Source organism: Silurus meridionalis, chromosome 12, assembly GCF_014805685.1.
Source record: "Silurus meridionalis isolate SWU-2019-XX chromosome 12, ASM1480568v1, whole genome shotgun sequence".
Classification (NCBI taxonomy): domain Eukaryota; kingdom Metazoa; phylum Chordata; class Actinopteri; order Siluriformes; family Siluridae; genus Silurus; species Silurus meridionalis.
In genome coordinates, this window is record NC_060895.1 from 6,036,882 (window position 1) to 6,060,680 (window position 23,799).

Here is a 23,799-nt window from a genome sequence, read left to right on the forward strand (position 1 = left end):
GAGCATGAAAACAAGACACAAACCATGTCTCTGTTTTCACCCCCCTGCCTCACCCTGGCAATAAATCTCGGTCGGCTTCACACTTAAGCGGCTGTTCTCACTCTGTCAGACTTTCCCCTGCAGACGGTTCAACTTTAATGATATTTATGTTGTAAACGGCTGAGGCCTTCAGAAAGCTGCCCGTGCTTAAGAGAAGCTTTCAACTGTCTTTCTCAATGCCACGGAACAACAAAACTGTCTTGCCGGAAACAAAGAGAAACTTCTCTACAGTGCCTTGTTGCATCAGTCTTCATCTTCCGTCTCTCACACAATGTCAACTCGAACCACAACGTCTTGTGCCCATAATCTTAAACTCCACCACTAAGTATAAACCTCCAACCAAACTCCAATGTTCTGGCCGAAGGAGGCACGCTAACCATGAGCTACACGTTTCCCACCATCCCACCAGAAACCGAGGATAGGAGGAGAGAATAGTCTGAATAACCTCCTTAAGAAACACAGCACACAAAGGAGCCAAAACAAGAGCCATCAAACAGAGACACAATAGAACCATTTTCTTTCCAGGACTTATAATGACGAACGTGAGCGAATATCCATTTAACGTATTAATAAACTTGATTAAGTAATAACGTGTCAGTTTAAAAGATAAAGCAGATATCGTGTCGGAAAGGTCGTTGATACTCAGCCTCTTTGAGCAAGAGCACAAAAAGTACACAAAGATTGAGATTTAAGATTACCTCAAGATAAGGCAATGGCATCTCAATTACAACAACTGTTTTCAGGCAAGCGAGATTGCCAGTCAAGGCCAAAACCACTCCTGAGGATCACTTTTTTTTTTTTTTTTTTAAAGCCAACGCTAAGCAGGAAGAGAGAAAGAACACCAGCTGTGTAGGAAAAACCACATGGCGGAAATATTCCCTGATTATATCACAGCCGGAGGAGGCAGGCATCTAGGTGCAGCGGGGTACATTCAGACCAGGGGGTCTTTGACTGGCAGACCACAAACCAGACGAAAAATCCAGAAAATATTTAATCCGTATTAGTAAAAGATACTTTAGTACTACTGATTAAATACAAACCAAAAAATCCAATATATCAGTGCTTTTAGACGTGAAGTCACATGGTTTCTGCTGCTTTGGGTCTGGTAGCGTTGGACTTTGTATACAATAGTCATGAGTTTAAATCCCTGCCACACCAAACAGCCACTCCTGGGCCCCTAAACAAGGCCCTTAACTCCAAAGCTGCTTAGATGTGTGAATGACATAGATGTAAGTCGCACTGGATGAGGGCGGTCTCTTTCTATATAGATATAAATAAAATTTATTGCAAAGGGAAATTGTGAAACAGAGCACCACTATGAAACAAAACCACTTCTAACAAATTGGTGTATGGTGTATTAGTGTAATAATGTTACTGAGCACCGCAAGAACTATGAGGATGGATTTGTACAGTAGCTTAAAACTGCAATTTGCATGAATGTCCATCACTGAACATTATACCTCAACAATTATGGAACTGTAATTAATAGGCATTCGGTGCCACCCAGATGAGGATGGGTTTCCTTCCAAGTCTTGTTCCTCTGAAGGTTTCTTCCTCATACCATCTCAGGAAGTTTTTCTTTGCCACGAACTGCACTGTTTCACTCATTAGGGATAAACTGCAACATTATAGCATCTTTATCTCTTTAAAGCTGCTTTGGGACAATGTCGGTAGTTAAAAGCGCTACACAGATCAAACTGAATTAACCAGAACTTAAATCACTAATGGGGAATGAAAAGGTTTACTTAAAAATACAGCATTTCCTGTAACAAAAAGTTATTAGATTTTAGTAAAGAGAAAAAAAAAAATCACACCATTCCATCATGTTTAGCAACTTTAACTTCTAGATATGAAGGACTGATACCTGCATGTCACTAACAAGATTTTTTATTTTATTAGCAATCCCTTTAACAAATTTTCCACACACGTTTTCTCAATTTATTCAGAAACTTTTCCGGTCATGTTCTTACCACACAATTTGTGGGTTCAAAATAATAAATATGAAATTTATTTCCTTCTTTCTTCCTTTTAAATTAATGTGTGTGAAACCATAACATTAGCAAGCTAAGACAACCGGCTCTGGTTACTAGCTAACTCGCTGGTTTAATTGTTTTATTATTATTGGTTTATGAACTTACACTTCTAAAGAACATCTTATTCATTTTTATCACCACATAATCTGTGTAAAACTGCTTTGAGACATTGTTCATTGTTAAAAGCGCTATACAAATAAATACGATTAAGAAAAAGCTAGTTAGCTGGTTTTGTTATTCATGAAAAAATTTCTCACAAATAAGTTTGAATAAATAGATTTAAAGAGAAAAAAAAAAAGAGTATCTGGATAATATAGTAAATGTTAATGAGGTTGACAGAGGATTGTGCAGCTCGGCAAGAGTAAAAAGCGGGAAGTGGAAAATAATATGGGTTTCTAATCATTTTGGATTTCTGCAGAACATACTAAACATAATAAACCACATTATAAATATTTGTATTCAGGTTGAACCTGCACTTTTGGAGACAGCTTTCGAGTTTTTACAGCTTTTCATGTGTAGCGTTTGTGAGGAGCCATATTCAATTAAACAGAACACGGAGTTAGAATGCAGGTCTGAGTTGCAATAACGTTGATGCCCATGCAATTAAAATCTATTCTGTGTTTAATTCCCTACGTAAGGTTTCAGTACTAAATACCATAAACCTCATGTACAAGTCTCCACAAAGCAGTTTTCGAACGCAGCTGGACAGCAGCGTGTGGTGAAGGTTTCCACAACAACTGGGCCACAAAAGGCAGAAAATCCTTCAAACCAAACTAGTGTAAACCACTTTGCTCTTCCCCAGTAAAATATTCCATGTTTTGAGGCCAAGCCAGATATTTAGCTTGGCTGAGTTCTCAGCTGTGAACCAGAAAAAAAGGGCAAGAAGAAAATGGAGGCTGAACGAAGGAGGCCACAAGAGGGGAGTGGCTTTGATTCCTTATACACACACACACACACACATTCTAGATCTCTCTGCCCTAGTTCGGTCTCTATCTCTCTTTTTTTTTTACCACACATACACACACAAACCCTGTAACACCTTAACACGTAATCAAAATGCAAATCAATGAGCACAAACTCAGTGAAACAGTGTACACATCTGCTCATTCAACCTTTCACACACAATCTCTATTATATATATATATATATATATATATATATATATATATATATATATATATATATATATATGCCTCTCTTGATGCTAGTGCACTCCGAGTGATGAAACATGCTGTTTTGTTTGGCAGCGGAGCTCAGATTTGGTTGCATTGTAAAGAAATTCTATCATTCGGACAATCAAAGCTATTAAGACCTAAAGAGGGAGCATAATGAGTGTGTTTTTCCTGCATACATAATTATTTCTCTATGCTAAGAGCTTGACATTTGCATGGTCGTTGCCCAGCTTTCATGGTTTCATGGTAATTATATAACGATCAGTGTTACATGGTGAACAAGAAGTCCAAGAACGGTTTGCGCTGATGGGTTTTTAACAGCTCGCTGAAACACAACCCAAGAAAAATAACTAAATGGTTTCATTTATCATATTTACTACAACCTGAATGCTCAAAATTAGCTGTATGAAAGAAAAAAATAAGAGATTAACGAGATTAAAATTAAGAGATTAACGTTTTTCTGTACACTTTCACTTCTGAACACCCGACATGCTGGAAATAAAACAATGGTTTGGTCATCTGTCCATTCAAAACTTCAACATGGACTTTGATTCTCTATTTTTAACCACTTCTCATTTTACATTAGTTTTACTGAATAAATACACACTCTGCTGATGTAACACCCATGAGTGCACTTCAAATGTCTCGATTACGGATGATGTGCTCCAGATGCATCACCAGAATGAAATAATCTCAACCCCAACATAAAACACACCTTGTAATCACAACTGTCTTTAAAAGACCACATAAATCTGCACTCTGGGTTTCTTTGTACCTTTTCTATGACAGTCTTTCTTTAATTATATCTATATAATATATAAAATGACAGAAAGGGTTGAGCTGAGCCATCAATGGCATCAATAATCCTCTGTTCTTACTGTTTTAACTATTTTTTTCTTCCTTAATAAAAGCATAAATGACTAAGGTTGCAATAATGAAGTTTTTCCTTAATAGTAATACAAATAACCTGGAAAAAAAACAAAAAAACTAAAAAGCTGTAACCTCAAAAGAATTGTATCATAAAGCTGAGAAACCTTGTTGGAAAACAAAGCCCAGAATGCATCTCGGTTTGTATTTACACTGCCATCCTGTCAACCATTTCATAGACCCTCATTCACACAGCTTTACTCTGAACCATGCTAACGTCCTGATACCTCGGTTTAGCATTTAAACGAATTTATAACGAAAAATAAAGCAATGCAGGAGTCATTCTCAAATCACTATCAGCCTGAGTTTGTATTTATAGTGTGAGACAATGAGCTAATGACAATTCCTGCTAATGCTAACTACCTAGCATGGTAACTTCCAGCAGTGTTCATAAGTGGGCTCATGGATGCCTCAAGGAAGAAGTTTCAAGAAATCTTTATCGATTGAATATAGTATATATAAAGTTAATACTTTTTAGCAATGGATACACAATTCACCTCAACACATACTGTGTGAGGATGAAAACGGACTTCCTGTAGCTCCGTAGCTATACAGCTTTACACACTATAAAAGCCACCTTGGCATCGTATAACTGCTCAATTTAGATACCAAATGTCCATAAGCTTATATACACTATGTGGACAAAAGTCATATATGCAATTTTTTAACATCCTGCTCCACATGCTCAATTGCTGGAATAATACCCACCACTCTTCTGTGAAGATTGACTAGATTTTGGTACTGATGTGAGGTTAGGAGCCCTGGGGTGCAGTCAGCGCTCCAATTCATTCCAAAAATGTTCAATAAGGTTGAGTTCAGAGCTCTTTAGCAGGACAATCTTCCACTCCAACCCATGCGAAAAAAAATCTTCATGGAGCTGGCTTTGTGCACATGGGCACTGTCATGTTGGAACAGGTTTGGGTTTCAAATTTTATGCTACCACGTTCTATACATTTATGCGCCTCCAACATTGTGGCAACAGTTTGATGAAGTAACACATAAGACTGAAAAAAATCAGGCATCCCAATACTTTTGTAGATTATCGAGCAATCCTACTTCTTTTCAGGAATTACAGTGTTGGTATCTATCTCATGAAAGGAGCAAGACGTTTGAAATTAGTTTGCTAGCAATACTTTAAAAAGACATTAAGAGACATTCAAGTCTTTCTTGAATGTTAGCACAGCGTTATACCAAGTCGATTGCAACATAAAAATTCACACAGCTGATATTTGGGCCTGATTCTCTAAAGGATACCACTGAATAAGTTTCCATGGCAAAGCGCTGTTTTTTAAAAGACCTATGAATATAAAGAAAGAAAAGAACTAATTTGTTTCTCTGAATGGAAGCATTGCTTACCTGACTCAATGGACCTGACTATCACATCCAGGCTGTATCTGTCTGGTCCTGATATTAGATGATGGAAAATCTAATAGCTAAAATACTTAACAAAATCCATTTATGGCATAATCAAAAGATGCTGCATCATGCTGCATCACAGATGAACCCTATGTCCTTCTTATCCACAACCTAATCGGTGTCTTGCTTCAGAATCAGAATACTTTATTGATCCCACAGGGAAAATTGTTAGGTTGCTTTTGCTCACAGTACAATTACAGCAAAAAAAATATACAGGTAGTCCTCTACTTACGATGGAGATACGTTACGACGACCCCATCGTAAGTCAAAAATATCGTAAGTTGAAGATGGTGCTATGACTGTGACAGTCTTTCCTGCTTCATGCTGATTTTTCATTTTCTGCTCTAAACTGAAAGCTTTCCTCTTCTTTTTTTTTACTAGCAGCAGGAGACATACTTGGGCGCTTGGAAGACATGCTTTTATCACTAAAATTGCTGTTTGAAACAGATTCACAGATTCGCTCATCCCAGCTGCACGTCAAACGTATCGTACGCTGCTGCGTGAAATTTTTTATATTTCCACAATTTTCACAAAATCGTAAGTCGAACCATCCTAACTTGGTGGACCATCTGTACTTATTAAGTCATATGCAAATATAGATGCTGTACAATCAATGAATTTCCAATCTTATTGATGGTATACTGTAGCAGTGACTGATGCCAGAAAAATTTGACTACAACTAAACAGTTATAAAAGTTATTGCGCATGTAACAATTACTACACTGAAATTATTGCATATAAATTGTCCAAGTTAATAACATTATAGAAGTGTGGTATGAAAATGTATGAAAACTATATCTACTATATCTATATCGTGGAGCAGGTTTAGATGATTTAGAGGATTTATATAGTTTGATGGCTATAGGCAGAAATGATCTCCTGGTGGCGCTCTGTGGTGCATTGTGGCTGTATGTCTTTCAAAGAACGTACTTCTCAGACTCACCAGCATTTTATGTAGTGGGCAGGAGGAGGTGTTTAAGATGGAATGTACTTTGGACAGCATCCTGCATTCAGACACAGAGTATTAAACCCCTCTTATTTTTGCAACCTAGTCTCGAAATGTAACGGTACAGAATATGTTTCGGTACAAGGCTTTCGGTAGCAAATGCAATCCTTTTTACATGCCGAACATGTTCCCTCATGAACATATTAAGTGGCGGAACACAATTTTGTTTAGTCTCCACCTCGCACTTTAAATGTAGTGTCACTTTAAAAAAATCTTTTTACATTTTTTTTATTATAATATTTTTGTTTAGCGTTTTATCTACAGCTTCGAGAATTTCTCTTAAAAGGGGAAAATCCTGACAATTACGCATATATAGGTAACACCCATGAGTGCACTTCAGATGTCTCGATTACGGATGATGTGCTCCAGATGCATCACCAGAATGAAGCTGTGGCCCCTAAATAATCTCAACCCCAACACTAAACACACCTTATAATCACAACTGTCTTTAAAAGACCACATAAATCTGCACTCTGGGTTTCTTTGTACCTTTTCTATGACAGTCTTTCTTTAATTATATCTATATTATATATGAAATGACAGAAAGGGTTGAGCCGAGCCATCAATGGCATCAATAATCCTCTGTTCTTAATGTTTTAAAAAAATTTTCTTCCTTAATCCAGGCCAAGCTCCTTACACACACTTACACACACACACCTTTTCAGCCTGGTTTTCAGCCACAATTTGTTGTTTTAAATGACCCAGCTCCAGCTTGGCTTAATTATCTGCGTGAGAGTAGAGACGGCGAAGCAGCTACACATCTGTACCAAACTCACTACTTTAAACAGACAAGCTTCTTTTTTTTTTTTTTTTTTACCCCAACTGCACCTCCATCATCATCTACAAATCACAGACATGTGCACAAACGTACACACACACACACAGCTCAAGAAAATGATAGGGAAAAGGTGAGCATGCTGCACAGGGCAGGTCTGTGCAGCCTGGGGGCAGGGATTGAGCGAGCTGGCCTTTAGAGCACAGGTGCAAACCTGCCGGAGCTGCAGGTCCTCAACCCCCCGATTAATGAACAGGTGCTGAGTGGCATGTTTGTGTTAGCCGGAGGGCTAATGAGTGACCTTGTGCAGCTCTGTCTCAAGAGTCGGCTTCCTTCAGACCCACACAGGATGCAAACGCTCTCTTCAGGATTGTTTGGTATCGTGGTATAACGTTATACACTGTGCTCTTCAGTAATACCTGGAGAAGTTGTAAAAGAATACGGTGATGTTTTATAGATAAAAAAAAGGTCTTATAGGTTATTTTTTAAGGGTTTATTCTCTGATCATAACAAGGGTTGCAAAGGGGTGGAGAATTTACGATTAATTTCTGGATACTTTCCGAAGATTTTCCACGGGAACTTATTCTGAGGAATTCTGGAAATATTTCAAGTTGGAAAATAGGAATGGGGTTATAGGAATTTATTATAAATTTAGGGGAAATTTATATGAACTTTATATAATTAATTCATTTCTTTCAACTTTATACAATTTACTTTATATAAACAGTTTACAAAAAGCACGAGGAAATTTGAAACAAATATTTGGTCAATCTTTATGTAATTTAGGTGAATACTCGCCGAGGTGGACATTGTTTTTCCGCCATTATTTTGTGTGCAGGATTTAAGAAATGATGTGTGTTAAGTTATAGAGGAATGCATGTGCATGTAGGGGGTGTGGCCTCAGTAACCCTGCAGTATGTGTGCTGTGTGCATGTGAATGATGAATGTGCAGTGGAGCAATTCAAATGAAATGGAATTAAAACAAAAATGCTGAGAAAACTTGTAAAATAAGGAATGACCTGGTGAATAGAAAAATGAAATGCCTACTGACATCATACTGCAATGTCCGGCAACTTTGAATATAGAATATTAAGAAAATGTCCAGAAATAAAAGGGGCATTCAAGTCAGGCCAGGACATTTAATTTTACCAGTATTATAATAGAGGTCAACTGATACCCGTAGCTAGGTTGGATTGTAGTTTTGCGATTAATCAACCAATGGTTTTAAAATGGATAAATACAATAACACTCCATGTAAAATAGTACTGAAACTTGTGAAAATGTGGTAAATAAAATAAAAATCAATATATTATTGATATTATATTCAGTGTCAGGGATTCGCCTCTAGAGGCCACTCTCAATGACAGTGGACCGGAAGCAGGAAAAACTATTGGTATGAATTTTCGATAGTTTCACCAATCAACTGTTGGTGCAGAATCGGTCGACCGCTAGTAAAAATAAATGCTAGCGTGGCTAGCACACAGTAGACAACAGTGTTAGTGCGTGCATAGAATTTCTTGTGAACGTAGGTGTAAAACCCACGGATTTGTTCAAAAGACTTGCTCAGTTGCAGTAAGACATTTGAATGGTTTAAAAGTTTTAAAGATGGCCGTACGTCAGTCAGTGACAATTCCGGTAGTGGTGTTTCCTGGTGACGAAGCGCTGCAGGTTGACCTCGGATGGTTCAGACGCACTGACAAATCTTTCTATGCCGAATGTTTCCAGGCGTTAGCTAAGCGCTGGGATAAGTGCATAAATGTAGCAGAGCATAAAGGCAGTTTCCACTCCTTGGAATGTTTTCTTTAATTTAATAAACTCAAAAGTCCCTGTTTGACTTGAATGCCTCTGTTGTTTACTTTGTACTCTGGAAGAGTATCTTGGTAATTTGTCTAAAGTCCTGCATTTAGGTGCATGTGTGAGACGTCTGTGTGAGTGTGAGTGTGTGGTTCTGATTTATAAAATCCTGCGCAATCCAGAGAGTGATCTGTATTGAAGTAGTTGGTTTAGTTAGCATTTTTTCCAGTGTATGATTAAAATCGAGTTATATAATCCTCACCTAATAAATAAGTTCCTGTAATCTTTATTTACCCTAAACATGTAACCAAAATGACCATGACGGTCAGGGATCACATGATTTTTTTTTCTGGTTTTACTAAGAACTTATAAAGCAGTCTGATTGTAGCCATGCACGTTTTTTTATTGTCATTTCTTTGCCATTTGTTCATCATTTAGCAAAGTCCTACTGTGAAAAATTATTAATCGCCTTAAACTGCAAAAATAAACCAGCTCAAGATCGCTACAGCTCTCCCTGTTTTATTTGACACACCGAGGAGAAAGGACATGGAGATGAGGAGTAAAAGTTTAACCCAATAAGTGAGGAGAACAGGACTAGCTACGCTTTTCCACATCGCTAATCTCTCAGGGAGAAGAGAGCGTCTCGAATCGCCTGGACACTTTACCCTGAAGGCTTCTTCCTCTGTGCTGAACCGAACAGCCCTCTTGTGCTCTTACAATAGGCTTAAACTGATAAGTCCTTTCGTTTTACATGGCAGTGAGATCGGTTATAAACCTGTACTGAAAATGATTAATCAAAACGCCGATTATGGCGTCCGTGCAGTCACAGACCCCCTGCTGTTGGCGCTCAGTGGGAGCCGCGGCCAACTGCCAGCTCTCCTTTCAAACAGACGAGAGCTTATTTTTACACTTCGCTTTCAACTGATGCAATAAAACACAAGCATGGGGAAGCATGGGGAAGAACGTGGCTGCGATCTGGAGAAAAAAAAAAAAGGATCAACCAGATTTACAATCTGACTTGTTTTTAGTACCATGCTTCTTACAGTGTATACAAATTATTTTAACTGTATTGTTTCACTGTTTAGTGTTGGCATTAAACATACTTTTTTCTGTGTAATACGTCACATTTATCAGATTTGCTAGCTCACAAGTCGGGATTTTCGCGTAGCTTAAAAAATCGGTCGAGATTTTCGTGTAGCTTCTCCTATAACACTCTCCCACGTTTTCTCTTTTTGGACACCTGGGAACGTCACGGCATAACTCGAGGTTTAAAATACAACAGGGAACAGTGTGTGTTTGACAGTGTGGCATGTGGATAAGACAATCTAAATGAAATAGTGTTCAAATCGTTTGGAAACTTAGCAGGAGATGCTCTTCAAAAAGCAGATAAATCAATGACAGGGTAATCTGATTTCAAGCTAAGTTAGGCTTTAAGCTCTGAAGATCATCATTTCTGATAGCAGCATGTCCTGAGGTGCTTTATTTCTCTTATACCACACACATCACACATTTTAGTTGATTATATGCTTAATATTGTGGCATGTCCATGACAAGTCGTATCTTGTTGACCCTTATATTTGTATGCATTACAATAATTTATGTCTTTATTTATTTATATTTATTAAAACCAGTGTTAACATACATATTTTATACTAGATATTATATTATTATTCAAAATAATCAGCGCTTTCAGAATTTTATAAATAAATATTTATAATTAATTAAATGTAAGTAAGTGAAATCAAAATAGTTATATTTCATATTTTATATTATTGGGCCAAATGAAGACTTTTTTTTTTGTGAAACAAATTCATTTGCAACGTCAACTAAAAATGTTTGTTCAGAGCATCGCAGGACAATCGGACTTATCAACGTGACGCTTTATGGTTTTGTCTTCGCTCCTCTCAGTTACTTTGAGATACAAATAACCTCATAAATCACGTCTGTAAATGAATGCACGTGTTGTAAGGCTGTAGAAAAGTAAAGCTCGTGAAAGAGAGAAGTCACTCCCATGTGTGTGCAGTCATATCTAAAATAACTAATACTGCAAATGTGAGCAAAACTGAGACTGTACAAAAACTGTGGGAGGAAAATAGAACAATAGAATCTTGTGGTCATCAGTATAACAGCGCTGACTACGGAGAACACACTTGGTGTTTAGACATATCTTACAAGCGTGGAAGTGAACTGTTGTTATGGGCTCGACTCGCATGACCTTCCATTAACGCATTCTGTAAATTCCAGGTTCCTTCTCGACAATTCGGTCACAAGACACTAATTGTACATATAACGAGCACCAAGTTACGGAGCACTGACCTTGTTTCCATCCCCTGGGCTTTCACTCAACAAATACAAGCTACAAACCCAATGCTAAGAAAGTAGGGAATTATCCAGACCCCAGTGTCAGCAGGAGTTCTGGCCTGGTGTGAAGCTTGGATACAGCAATCCGGTGTTAAATAAAAAGAGGAAACATGTCCTGAGAAGCTCGCCTTGCTTTACAGGGTTCAAGAAGTTTTTCTAAGTACGCTCCCAGGGCAGTGGTTCTGGATCAAACAGTGCGCCCAAATCCAATAGGATCATATGATATATTTGAAACACAAAAATTTTAAAGGAGGCCAATAATTTAGCTGCTAGGGGGAAAAAAAAAAAAGACTTTTTGTATTTTTGTGGTGCGGGAGCATGGTCAACCACAATGTGAAAAACAATTAAGTAAATTATGTCGATCCACATGTGAGCGAGCAGAAAAATCACAGATGATCAACGTCAGAAGAAATTTTCAGGCTTTCACTGCTATCATTAAAGTCCCAATCTCAGAAAACCTCAGGGATTAAACGCATCTTTGCCTAAAGCGCTGATGTAAATGTTCATTTTAAGGCTGATGGAAGTACATTTTCTTCTTTGATTTGCTAAAGAACATTGTGCTGCAGTCGACAGTGCAGTGACATCTGTAGTCTCAATCTGTAAACATCAGGACATCTGCTCTCTGCTCTGTGCAACTGGCAATTTAGGGAAAAAGTGTAACAGCTGGGGACCTTATTGTTTTGCCTGTGAGAACGATGGGGAGAGAGGTGTATTACATGCTACCATAAAAAGTACTGCAGGCATGCGAGCGCAAGGAGTATTGCGTGCGGGTGCGAGGGGTATTGCAGGCATGCAAGAGGTATTACATGCGAGAGGGCGAGGGGTATTACATGCGTGCAAGAGCGAGGGGTACTGCAGGGTGTGAGATCGGGGTACTGCAGACGTGTGAGAGCGAGGTACTGCAGGCGTGTGAGAGCGAGGGTGTACTGCAGGGGTGTGAGAGCGAGGGGTACTGCAGGCATGCGAAAGCATGGGGTATTACATGTGAAAGCGAGGCGTATGAGAGTGATGGGTAATGCAGGCGTGCGAGAGCGCGGGGTGCTGCATGCGTGTGAGAACAAGGGTTATCAAATGCATGCGAGAGTGATGCGCATTAGAGCGATAGGTATTGCGTGCGAGAACAAGGGGTACTGCAGGCATGTGAGAGCGAGGGGTGTACTGCAGGAGTGTGAGAGCGAGGGGTGTACTGCAGGCGTGTGAGAGCGAGGGGTGTACTGCAGGCGTGTGAGAGCGAGGGTGTACTGCAGGCGGTGTGAGAGCGAGGTGTACTGCAGGGTGTGAGAGCGAGGGTGTACTGCAGGGTGTGAGAGCGAGGTGTACTGCAGGCGCAGGAGAGCGAGGGTGTACTGCAGGGTGTGAGGCGAGGGGTGTACTGCAGGGTGTGAGAGCGGGGTGTACTGCAGGGGTGTGAGAGCGAGGGGTGTACTGCAGGGGTGTGAGAGCGAGGGGTGTACTGCAGGGGTGTGAGAGCGAGGGGTGTACTGCAGGGGTGTGAGAGCGAGGGGTGTACTGCAGGGGTGTGAGATCGGGGTACTGCAGACGTGTGAGATCGGGGTACTGCAGACGTGTGAGAGCGAGGGGTGTACTGCAGGCGTGTGAGAGCGAGAGGTGTACTGCAGGCGTGTGAGATCAGGGGGTACTGCAGGCGTGGAGAGCGAGGGTACTGCAGGCGCAGGAGAGCGAGGGGTACTGCAGGCGTGTGAGCGAGGGTGTACTGCAGGCGTGTGAGATCAGGGGGTACTGCAGGCATGTGAAAGCGAGGGGTGTACTGCAGGCGTGTGAGAGCGAGGGGTACTGCAGGCGTGTGAGAGCGAGGGGTGTACTGCAGGCGTGTGAGAGCGAGGGGTGTACTGCAGGCGTGTGAGATCGGGGTACTGCAGGGTGTGAGGCGAGGGGTACTGCAGGCGTGAGAGCGAGAGGTACTGCAGGCATGTGAGAGCGAGGGGTACTGCAGGCATGTGAGAGCGAGGGGTGTACTGCAGGTGTGTGAGATCAGGGGGTACTGCAGGCGTGTGAGAGCGAGGGGTGTACTGCAGGCGTGTGAGAGCGAGGGGTACTGCAGGCATCTGAGAGCAGGGTGTACTGCAGGCGTGTGAGAGCGGGGGGTACTGCAGGCGTGTGAGAGCGGGGTGTATTGCAGGAGTGTGAGAGCGAGGGTACTGCAGGCGTGTGAGAGCGAGGTACTGCAGGCGTGAGAGCGGGGGTACTGCAGGCGTGTGAGAGCGGGATGTATTGCAGGCGTGTGAGAGCGGGATGTATTGCAGGCGTGTGAGAGCGGGGTGTATTGCAGGCGTGCGAGAGCGAGGGGTACTGCAGGCGTGTGAGAGCGGGGGGTACTGCAGGCGTGTGAGAGCGGGGTGTACTGCAGGCGTGTGAGGCGAGGGGTACTGCAGGCGTGTGAGAGCGGGGGTACTGCAGGCGTGTGAGCGGGGGTACTGCAGGCGTGTGAGAGCGAGAGGTATTTAATGTGTGTGAGAACGAGAGGAATTGTGTGCGAGTGATGAGTCTAACAAGCAATAAAGGGACATTCTGTGTGAGAATTTGTATTGTGTACAATAGAGGGCTATTACATTTGATAGGACGTATTGTGTTTGAAAGGGGTATTGTGTACAAGAGCGAGGGGTATAGTGTGTGAGAGTGGTATTGCAAGCATTTGAGGATATTGTGAGGGGGTATTGTATGTGATAGAGAGGCATTACATGTGAGGGGGGTATTGTGTGCAAGAGCAAAGGGTATTGCATGAAAGAAAGAGTGACAGGGTATTGCAAACACTAAAGGACGGGGTATTGTGTGCGAGAGAGGGGCCTTACGTGTGAGAGTGGCCATATAGGTGCAAAAAAGTTGTCTTGCTTATACGAGAGAGGTTTTTGATTCTCCTTATATTGTAGTAGTCCAACACATTTAAGTCGTTACACAAAGATCTTCAAGAATCTTCATGTCACCACTTATAACACATCAGCTTTAAACAGTTGCTTTCTCATCAGCTTCTCTACCTTCAGAAGTTCTAGAAAATTTCTCACAATAATTTTAGATACACTTTATTTATATAACACCCTTTCGTAAGATCTACACACTGAAACAACTGTTTTAAGAATTCCCTACAATGGTCCATATCAGATTTCTTTCTCTCCATGCTCTCAGTCCCATTCCCTGATCTTCTAAACAGAGGTGGTTGGTATGTGGTATCTCCAGCAGCGAGTCTAAAGACTCTGCAAATATCTCAACATATCTCAACTTTGCCCGTAGCCAGATTCTGCATGACTGTGAAACGGGACAAGCAAATATTTCAGGTCGTAACCCGTCCGAGCAGAGAGGAGTTGTGTTTGTGCAGCGGTTTAGCACGGAGAAGCCAGCAGATTGTGACACACTGACCCCGACTTAACTCCTCTCTGCGTGTCTGTACGGCCACATTTCTGCAAGAGTTTACAATGCGGCTTATGAACTCAGAAAAACACTGAAGAAAAGTATGTATATGTCCTGTGGAAGAAAAGTTCCAAAATGCTGTAATGTTATTTAATGCACAACACTACTGCAGAATGACGTTGATACAATACACACACACAGACACACACACAGACACACACACAGACACACACAGACACACACACAGACACACACAGACACACACACAGACACACACACAGGGAAAGAAGAGCAAAATCAAGTAAACTATGTATAGAAAATTGTATTAAATGTATTTAAAAAAAAAAGTTTAAATAAAAGAAGAAAAATTCCATCTTCCTAAGATAACAATTGCATTAAAAAAAAAAAAATTAATCTCAAAAAATCTTTTTAGATAAAGTCGACATTACAAGAACAAAAGTCGAGTATAAAATCGATATTTTGAGAATAGTTGAAAATTTTTTAGAAAATACAGCCGATATTACGAGAATAAAGTCAAAATTACGAGAATAAAGTTGAAATAGTTTGAGAACAAAGTGGATATTATTAGGAAAGTAGAAATATTTTGAGAATCAAGTTGACATTATACTCAAAATATTTCTACTTCATTCTCATAATATCAACTTTATTCTCAGAATATTTCTACTTTATTTTTGTAAAGTCGATATTATAAAAATAAATTTGATATTACGAGAATAAAGTCGAAATATTTGGAGAATAAAGTCGTAGCAATATGAGATTAAGGTGGTAATATTTTGAGAAAAATCACAGAGTTGCGAGAAACTTTTGCTGTTTTGTATAAAATGGATGTGGATGATTTGGTTAAACCCTACTTTAGGTTGGGATTTAGCAATAAGGAAACACAGGGTTATAATTAGTAAACGCACACTGCAGCGGTTATGTAGGAAACTTCATTCATTCTTTCAGAAAAGAGAAAAAAAAATCTAACCGATATTGAGGAAATTGCCTCTTTTGTGCAGTCTGCAATGGCTACCACTAAAACGACTCCAAGGATATCGATGGTTACATCTGCGTGCTTTTAGAAGAAATGTTGCTTTTAAAAGAGAATATGAATATTGAGAATATTGATCTATGATCTATGATATTGATCTATGATCAAAGAACTCGAAGTTAAGAGTTGAACACCAGTGTGCGACTTTACTCTCGTATTGCTACGACTTTAATCTTGTAATGGCAGGGTTTTTTTTTTTGTTTTTTTACATAGCAATAAAACTCTGTCGTACTAAACTAACAAAGAAAAATTGCACATTAAAAATGTTAAATGTTAGTTTTGGATTATTTTGATTGGAAATATCAATTATTTTTTAATAATTATGATCAATATTAATAATAACTTTGAACAAATTTTGTTTGATTTCTCACAAACGTGTCAATGGAAACCTTTCTAATAAAAAAAAAAAAAAAACCCAACAAGAAATCCCATTGAATTCCGAATGGAGAGTTTAGTCTACTTCCTTTTTTTTATACATTTTAAATCCCAAAATCATTTTAAATATCAATACAATTAAAAATTGTATTTAAAAAAGCCTTTTTTTTTTATTTAAATAAGTTTAACATTCAGAATCCTCTCCATGATACTGAAGTTTCCAGGCAAGATGCAGACGAAATGCACTCATTGCAACCATGTGGCATGGAAAAAACCACACAATTCTGCCCTCGAGTACTATAAAACTCATTTTCCACTCCATCAACATGAATAGCTTTTATTGATATGGCAGACTTATGAACCCGACATCCACTGCACAAAAATACAAAATCATACTCCCAAACTCTGGAGGAATTAATCTCACGCTGCACCTAATCGCTCTTCTAATCCCACTCCTATACCCGGCGCTTACGTTTCCGTGCATCGGACCTCTGAGAAGGCTCTTGTGAACAAGTGGTATTAAGAAAACACGAAACCCGAAAAAAGCAACATTTAATTGAGACCGGAACAGATGCAACATGGCGGAGTGTGTGGCGGATTTAGGGTTGGAAACCATTATGGACTTAATAAGCAGGAAATAGAAGAGCTGCAGCAGGAAGCAATCAGAGGAACAAGGATCCAAAAGGTTAATGGGTTCACACACACACACACACACACACACACACACACACACACACACACACACACACACACACAGGTGCAGCTGGACAAATCTGATTTCATACAGCTTCCACTCAAATAAGTTGATTCTCAATGAATCACTGAAGTGCAAACATGAGCCAAACTCCAGAAAAACGTTTTTTTCTCCTGATCCGTGATTGAAACTATCTGACTGCGGAGTCTAATAAAGAAAGTCTTCAGTAATTCTCAGGACAGACGGCAGTCTCGGAAGGTGTAGATGGATATGTTTTCATCATCAGTCCCTCGTCACATCGTTTCCGTAGATACTTGAATGAAAGCGGAGTAGGCACAATCCGCCCGAAGTCACAGCCTGACAACCATTGTTTAACTTCCCCAGCACAGCCAGCAGACTGTCCATCGTTCGTCCTCTAGGAGCTTTGAATAATAAACTCGTACCATAGGGAAAGACGATTCCTTGCATCCTTCTAGAAGATCACACTCCTGCTGTCTTGGCTCGAAGTTAAGATTGTATTCAGACAGGACGTCATGGGATCCAAATCAATCCGAATGGAGTGCAGCCATGAACAGGCAGGCAGTTTTATTTGCGGAATCTCGATTCGGGACGTGTCTGCTCACCCTGCTTACACAACTTCTAACCTATTTAGCTTCAAAATTGGCACCAAATTATACACAACCTTGCCAGTCAGCCATAAAATAAAAAAAAATCTCAAACCCTATTAAAAGTTACTATATCCTTGCAGTCATTACAGTCAATGAAATGTGAGTGTTGCCTTGTTATTACTCAGACTAATTCATCAGCACCTTTTTTCAGCTGAAACTGCTTTTCAAAGATCTTTGTTTGGAATTGGGCTTGTAATAGCTTCCTGAATTTTTCACTGAATCTCAAAGTTGGGACAATGAGCAAACTGTAAACATAAACAGAGGGCAATGTTTTGCAAAAAAAAAAATTAAAAAATACATTTTTTAAACACAAGATATATACCATATTATGAGGGGGAAAAAAACAAGGTCATTTTGGGACAAATAAAAGTGGGGACAGGGTCAAGGTTACCACTGTGTAGCATCCCGTCTACTGTCCGTATACAACCGGGAACTGGGGGGACCAGTTGCTGAAGTTTTGGAAGAGGAATGTTTTACCATATGTATCTGATACAGGATTCCAGCTGCTCAACAGTTCTGGGTTTTCTTTGTTGTATTTTTTGTTTCATGATATACCAAAAGTTTTTGGACCAGATTTTTTTTGTCCTTATCCAGAGCAACTTAAAACTGAGCAGTTGAGAGTCAAGGGCCTTGCTCAAAAGCCCAGCAGTGGCAGCTTTGTGGTGCTGGGATTTCAATTATTAATTTTGTTTTATTATTATTATTATTATTTCTACTTTTACTATTTGAAACCTCTACCCTATTTTCCGTTTTTCTGTTTATTGGTTCTATTTTGCTCTTTAAATTATCTTTCGCCATTTCTCCTTTGAACTTTCTTCCCCACATTCTTTTTTCCTCAAGGCATATAAAATAAAACCAAGACTGCGTATGAAAAAACGATTTTAATCTGGACTAGACTCCCTTTCACAAATCCATGAAGATGGCTTCAAACTAAAACTGCGATCAAAGCTTCATTAAAAGCAATTTGCTGCGAACAGTTTTATGTTTAATTCTCCATCAATTAACAGTCGAGAAATAAAATACCACTCAAAATGAACTCCCAGGTTACGTAATTGCACATTTTGGCCTTACAGTCCACGGTTACAAAAGAGAATCATTTCTGTACTGTTCTGTGTCACCCAGATGAGGACGGGTTCAGTTTTTCTTCTCAGGATTTCTTCCCTTATGTCGTCTCGGGGGAGTTTTTTCTTGCCGCTGTCGCCTCTGATAGGCTCATTAGGGATAAACTGAGAGGAGGTGGGTTTATAGAGAAAATTCAACATTGTTATCCTGAATCTATGTGTATCTGGATCTATGCGTCACATGATTTTCGAATGACCAAAGGCCAAAGAAGAAATGTGCGCTATCAAATAAAAACGCATTAGTGCGGACATACAATGTCCATTTACTGAAAATCTCATATTTCTCTGCATATACTGTGCCCTGCACACACCTTGCTCTTATTTAATTTTATATCCATCCATCCATCTATCCATCTAATTTCAGTTTGCCTCTGCCTGATACGCACTTGTTCTTGCAAACATGTAACCAAACATGACGTATATTAGGTAGAATAAATAGATAATATCTTGACAACAAACAGAAGTATAGACGCAAGCAGGAGGCACAAAATTCCTCATAAAACACACCACTAGTTTGTGTATATTTTGGAAATTAGAACCATCTTTTTAGCCTGTGACACTGTACACCGTTATAAGTGCTATACAAATTAAATAATAATTGATTTGGTGATAAAATATCCAGGTGGGTGATCCACAAAATTTTTCCCATTTCCTTCTCTAGTCAGAGGCATCACCATCTAGGACACCCCACAGAGAGCAAACTCGCTGCCACGAGGCAAACTCGCCAGCGCTGCTAAGTGAGCGCATGTTGTCGCGTGTAAGAAGGCCCCGATCGCTTCCAAGCCCCAGACACTGGAATCAAAGAGGCCAACGCGGCACTGCTCGGGATTCTGGGATGAGTTCATGTCAGCTGTTTCCACCCTGATGACAGCCACCTCTTAACCCTCTCAAAAGCTCCCAGCAGCTGTCTGTGTGCACATAGAACAGAGCCGAGGGGCAGCAACGGGCACAGTGCCTGCAGTGGCCCCCCACCACCACCTCTCTCTCTCTATCTCTCTCTTTTTCTCTCTCTCTCCACAGCCAAACTGCCATTTGCTGTGCACTGCTGGCAGATCCAGGCTGCGAGGGGATTCGAGGCCATGGTTGATTTACGATCTGTTCTCCTTGCAGCATCTCCTTGTAAGGCAATGCCAGCTTCCCCCAGTACTCTTCAGGCGCCTGCTGCCTTTCATTTACTTTTGGGGGAAAAAAAAAACAAAAACCTGACAGTGACGCTGGGCAGAAAGAAAAAAAAAAATTCACTGCTCTGTCATCCCTGAACCCTTTATTCATACAGTGCCATACTGCAAGCGGCGAAAGGAGGTTAAAAAAAAAAAATGTACATTCCAGATATGCAGATGCATTTAAGTGATTAGTGACTGTGGTGGGAAATGAATCTGCTTTCTGTTTAATCAGGATACGGAACGTCTGGTGGTGTGAAGCTCCGAACAGCTGAAACTAGGAAGAAAGAGATTAGAAAGAAAGACAAAAGTGGACTGAAAGAGGTGATTCGGAGGAGTGAAATCTTTATTGCTTCTGCTAGGGACGAGCATGCATGCACGACAGAGTGAGAGAGATTTAATATTAAAAAAAAAAAAAAAAAAAAAAAATAAAGGAAAGTTGTGGGCAGTAGGCAATCCCCACAATCAATCAGGATCCTTACAGCTTTTCCAGCAAAGCAGCACACGTTATCTCATTAATTACACCCTTCTGCCCTAAAACACACAGACACACTTACCCAGCCTGACTTGAGGCTGTAGCATTGAGCAAATAAGAACATGAGAACCATCAATCACGGTGCCATAAAGCTCTCAGAAGCTCTGCTGGGCTTTCATACTGTAACACAAACCTACAGCTGCCACTGAGCCCATGTCCACATAAATCAGCTCTGCTTTCAATGAAACTGTAATATAATCAAAAGACGGGAAAATAGAAATACCTACTGGCCTATTTTACACTTACGTCAGCATTAAAAATGCTTTATTTACATTTCGAACAGGAAATTTCCACATTTCAAATAAGTTGTTGTAATGTTTAGCACTAGGATTCTAATCTCGTTCACATAAAAATTGTATTTATTATTACTGCAACACCTCAACATCTACATATCAATAACACCCCTATATAATAACCATATTCCAGCATGCTATCGCAATGAGAGGAAAAAAACTCTTCCAGTCTTCCATATGAGCAGTAGAAAGTGCAATTATTACGCAGGCCAAGAAAGAACTGCACGTAAATCCCGCATTTGGAAGATGTTTTGTCGTCATGGTGTAAATCTGTTGGTTTTTTTTCCCTCTTTCGCATACTAGATGATGTCTCGGGAGAAAGGCAGTGGGGTTTCGATTCCCAAACAGCCCTTATTATGATCGATTAACTGCCAGGCAGGAACGCAGGACTAATCCAGCCTGCATTGTGTAAAAAAAACTGAGCGTTTACAACATACACACTTACTGCACGTTCTACTGAACCCTCTAAGCCTTTATTGGCACTTTCACACGTTCACACAGAAAGAAGACCACTAGGGTGTATTAAACGCACTGAGAAGACAACATGTGAATGCATGCAGGAGGAGGCAATGGACTAAAACTGATTCCAGCAGAGGTGTGAATCACAACACAATCCAGATGCATGTCCTAACACAGGGGCTAGAAATCATAACAAAACCTGCAGGACGCAAGCGCTAATGTGTGTGTGTGTGTGTGTGTGTGTGTGTGTGTGTGTGTGTGTGTGTGTGAGATTGGGAAATAGCTTTGGGGAGTGGATACCATGAAAGATAAAAAGAAAAGACTTATAATGCAATGTTACAGTGCTACGTTAGCTTTCGGAACGGAAAAAAAAATGCAGAACAGGTGAGAAATCGGGGGACAAAAAAGACGTGTGTAGAAATAACGTTATGGATTGTAACCTGATGGCATGATGACATGGGATTATACATACTTTATACACAAACACACACTGATAGTGACACTGGTGCATTATTAGACTTTTTATAGTTTACTGATTTATTACTATTACTATTGTTATTATTAGCTTTAAATATATACACAATACATGCTGTACATATATTTGTATATTTCTTTACACTTGTCAATTTGCACAATTGCTACTAACAATGACAATAAAGTGGTATCTATCTATCTATTATAAAAGTAATAATAATTAAAAACACTACGTGAAATTGCGACACATAAATGCACTGCAATCATCCCCAGCCACTCTCAGTGCCGGTCCCAAGCCCGGATAAATTGGGGAGGGTTGCGTTAGGAAGGGCATCCAGCGTAAAACATGTGCCAAATCAAACGTGCGGAGGGTCCGCTGTGGCAACCCCTAACGGGAGAAGCCGAAAGAAATGCACTGCAATCACATCCTGTTCTTTCCAAATGCTTTCTGGATAAGTATATAGTTTTTCCTCGAAATCGAAACGATATCCGATCCCTCGATTCAATCCTGAAGGAATAAAACTGTAACTGTGGAGATGCTTTAGAAAAATCTGCTCAAACCTCAAAATACAATGTTCTCCAAATCAAACCCCTACTGTACTCATGTAATCCTGAGATCTGACATCGCTACTCTTATCAAAGTAACATCATACCGACACACACACACACACACACACACACACACACACACACACATTGTGTACTCAGTGTATATGTAATGGAAGGTATTTATTGGCTTTCATTCAGAGATTAAGGGTGGAAAATGAAGATTCTTTCTTATTTTTCTAGGTTTCCTCCAACTTCCCTGAATCTGGATCATTCTTGATAATATAATTACATTTAGGTTACAAATAAATAAATAAACAAACAAACAAACAACAGTGGAGGGATTGTTTTGTGTTTCCATTTGGCAAAAAATAAACTTTCTGATGAAGGATGAAAGGTTACATTATTGTTTGGAGGATTAATATGAGATTGAGATTGTTTGTTGTTGCAGATTTATCATTATAAATAAAACATTGTGGGTGTGTATATAATATTTATTGATATATAGGGGATGTGTGATAATATAACCCCCATGCATGTCACCCCATCAGTATTTATCCCTTTCTCCGGCTGCACAATTCACCCCTCCAGATGTGTTGCATTAGCTATAATGTGAGGTTAATCCAGATGTTTGAGTAGGGATTAACTATGAGCTCGTGCTCCTCTCATACTGACCTTCTTGTGTCTGTCTTTAAAAGGCAACGCCGGCCACCGCATCTCCTGCAGGAAGTCCTGCCAGTGTTTCTGGTCCTGGTCGGACGAGATGAAGACAATTTCCAGTTTGTCCTTGTGCTCGGAGAAGGTTTTGAAGTGGCAGTAGAAGTCCGCCAGGCTGCTGTTGAACTGGCGGCACGGCGCGTTCGCGCTGCAGCCGAAGTAGAGGCCGAGGAGCGCGAGCCCGCCGCCCAGCGCGTGCACGTCCACCTCGGCTTTCTCTCCGGTGACGAGCCGCTCGCCGAGCAGACTTACCAGGAACTCCGACATCGTCGCTCTGCACTTATTTTCTCTCTCCCCCGCTCTCTCTGTCTCTTTAATTCCGTCCTGCGACCCACACTGACTTCGTAACGGAATCCACACCGCTGTGCAGCCCCCTTTATTCGACCGGTTTTTCTTTTCGAGAAAGCGTTACAGAAGCCAGGCTTCACCGCCGCTTCTCACACTGAGCGCTGCTCAGGAATGCGCGCTGCTTATAGCCTCGTCTCCTGCTTATACCGCCCTCTAAACACTACACGCTACACTGCTGACACCTGGCGACACATGCTGGTACTGCAGTTTCCTCACAATTCCAACTCTTTTCCAGGTTATATTGCGTTCTAACACTACGCGACAAACTGCGGACACCTACCGGCGCATGCTGGTACTGCAGCTTCCCCACAGCACTTTCTCATGTCAAATGCAATCATAGAAGGGGACAAAATTAAACAATAGCTAAACCCAAACACTGTCAATATTTAATGAACAAAAAGATAGACCACATTCTTTTCTTCTTCATCTTTTGGCTGCTCCCATTTAGGAGTCACCACAGCGGATCATCCGT

General features: G+C 40.4%; 1 protein-coding gene across 1 annotated transcript in view; it reads right to left on the reverse strand.

Annotated features, from left to right (window-relative positions):
• Positions 1 to 23,466, reverse strand: part of nxn (nucleoredoxin) — a 78,778-nt gene extending 55,312 nt beyond the window's left edge. The window contains exon 1 of the mRNA XM_046862706.1: positions 22,938 to 23,466. Coding sequence (XP_046718662.1) covers positions 22,938 to 23,246 — 309 coding nt within the window. The 5' untranslated portion in view covers positions 23,247 to 23,466. The remainder of the gene's footprint in view (positions 1 to 22,937) is intronic.
• Positions 23,467 to 23,799: the final 333 nt, after the last annotated feature.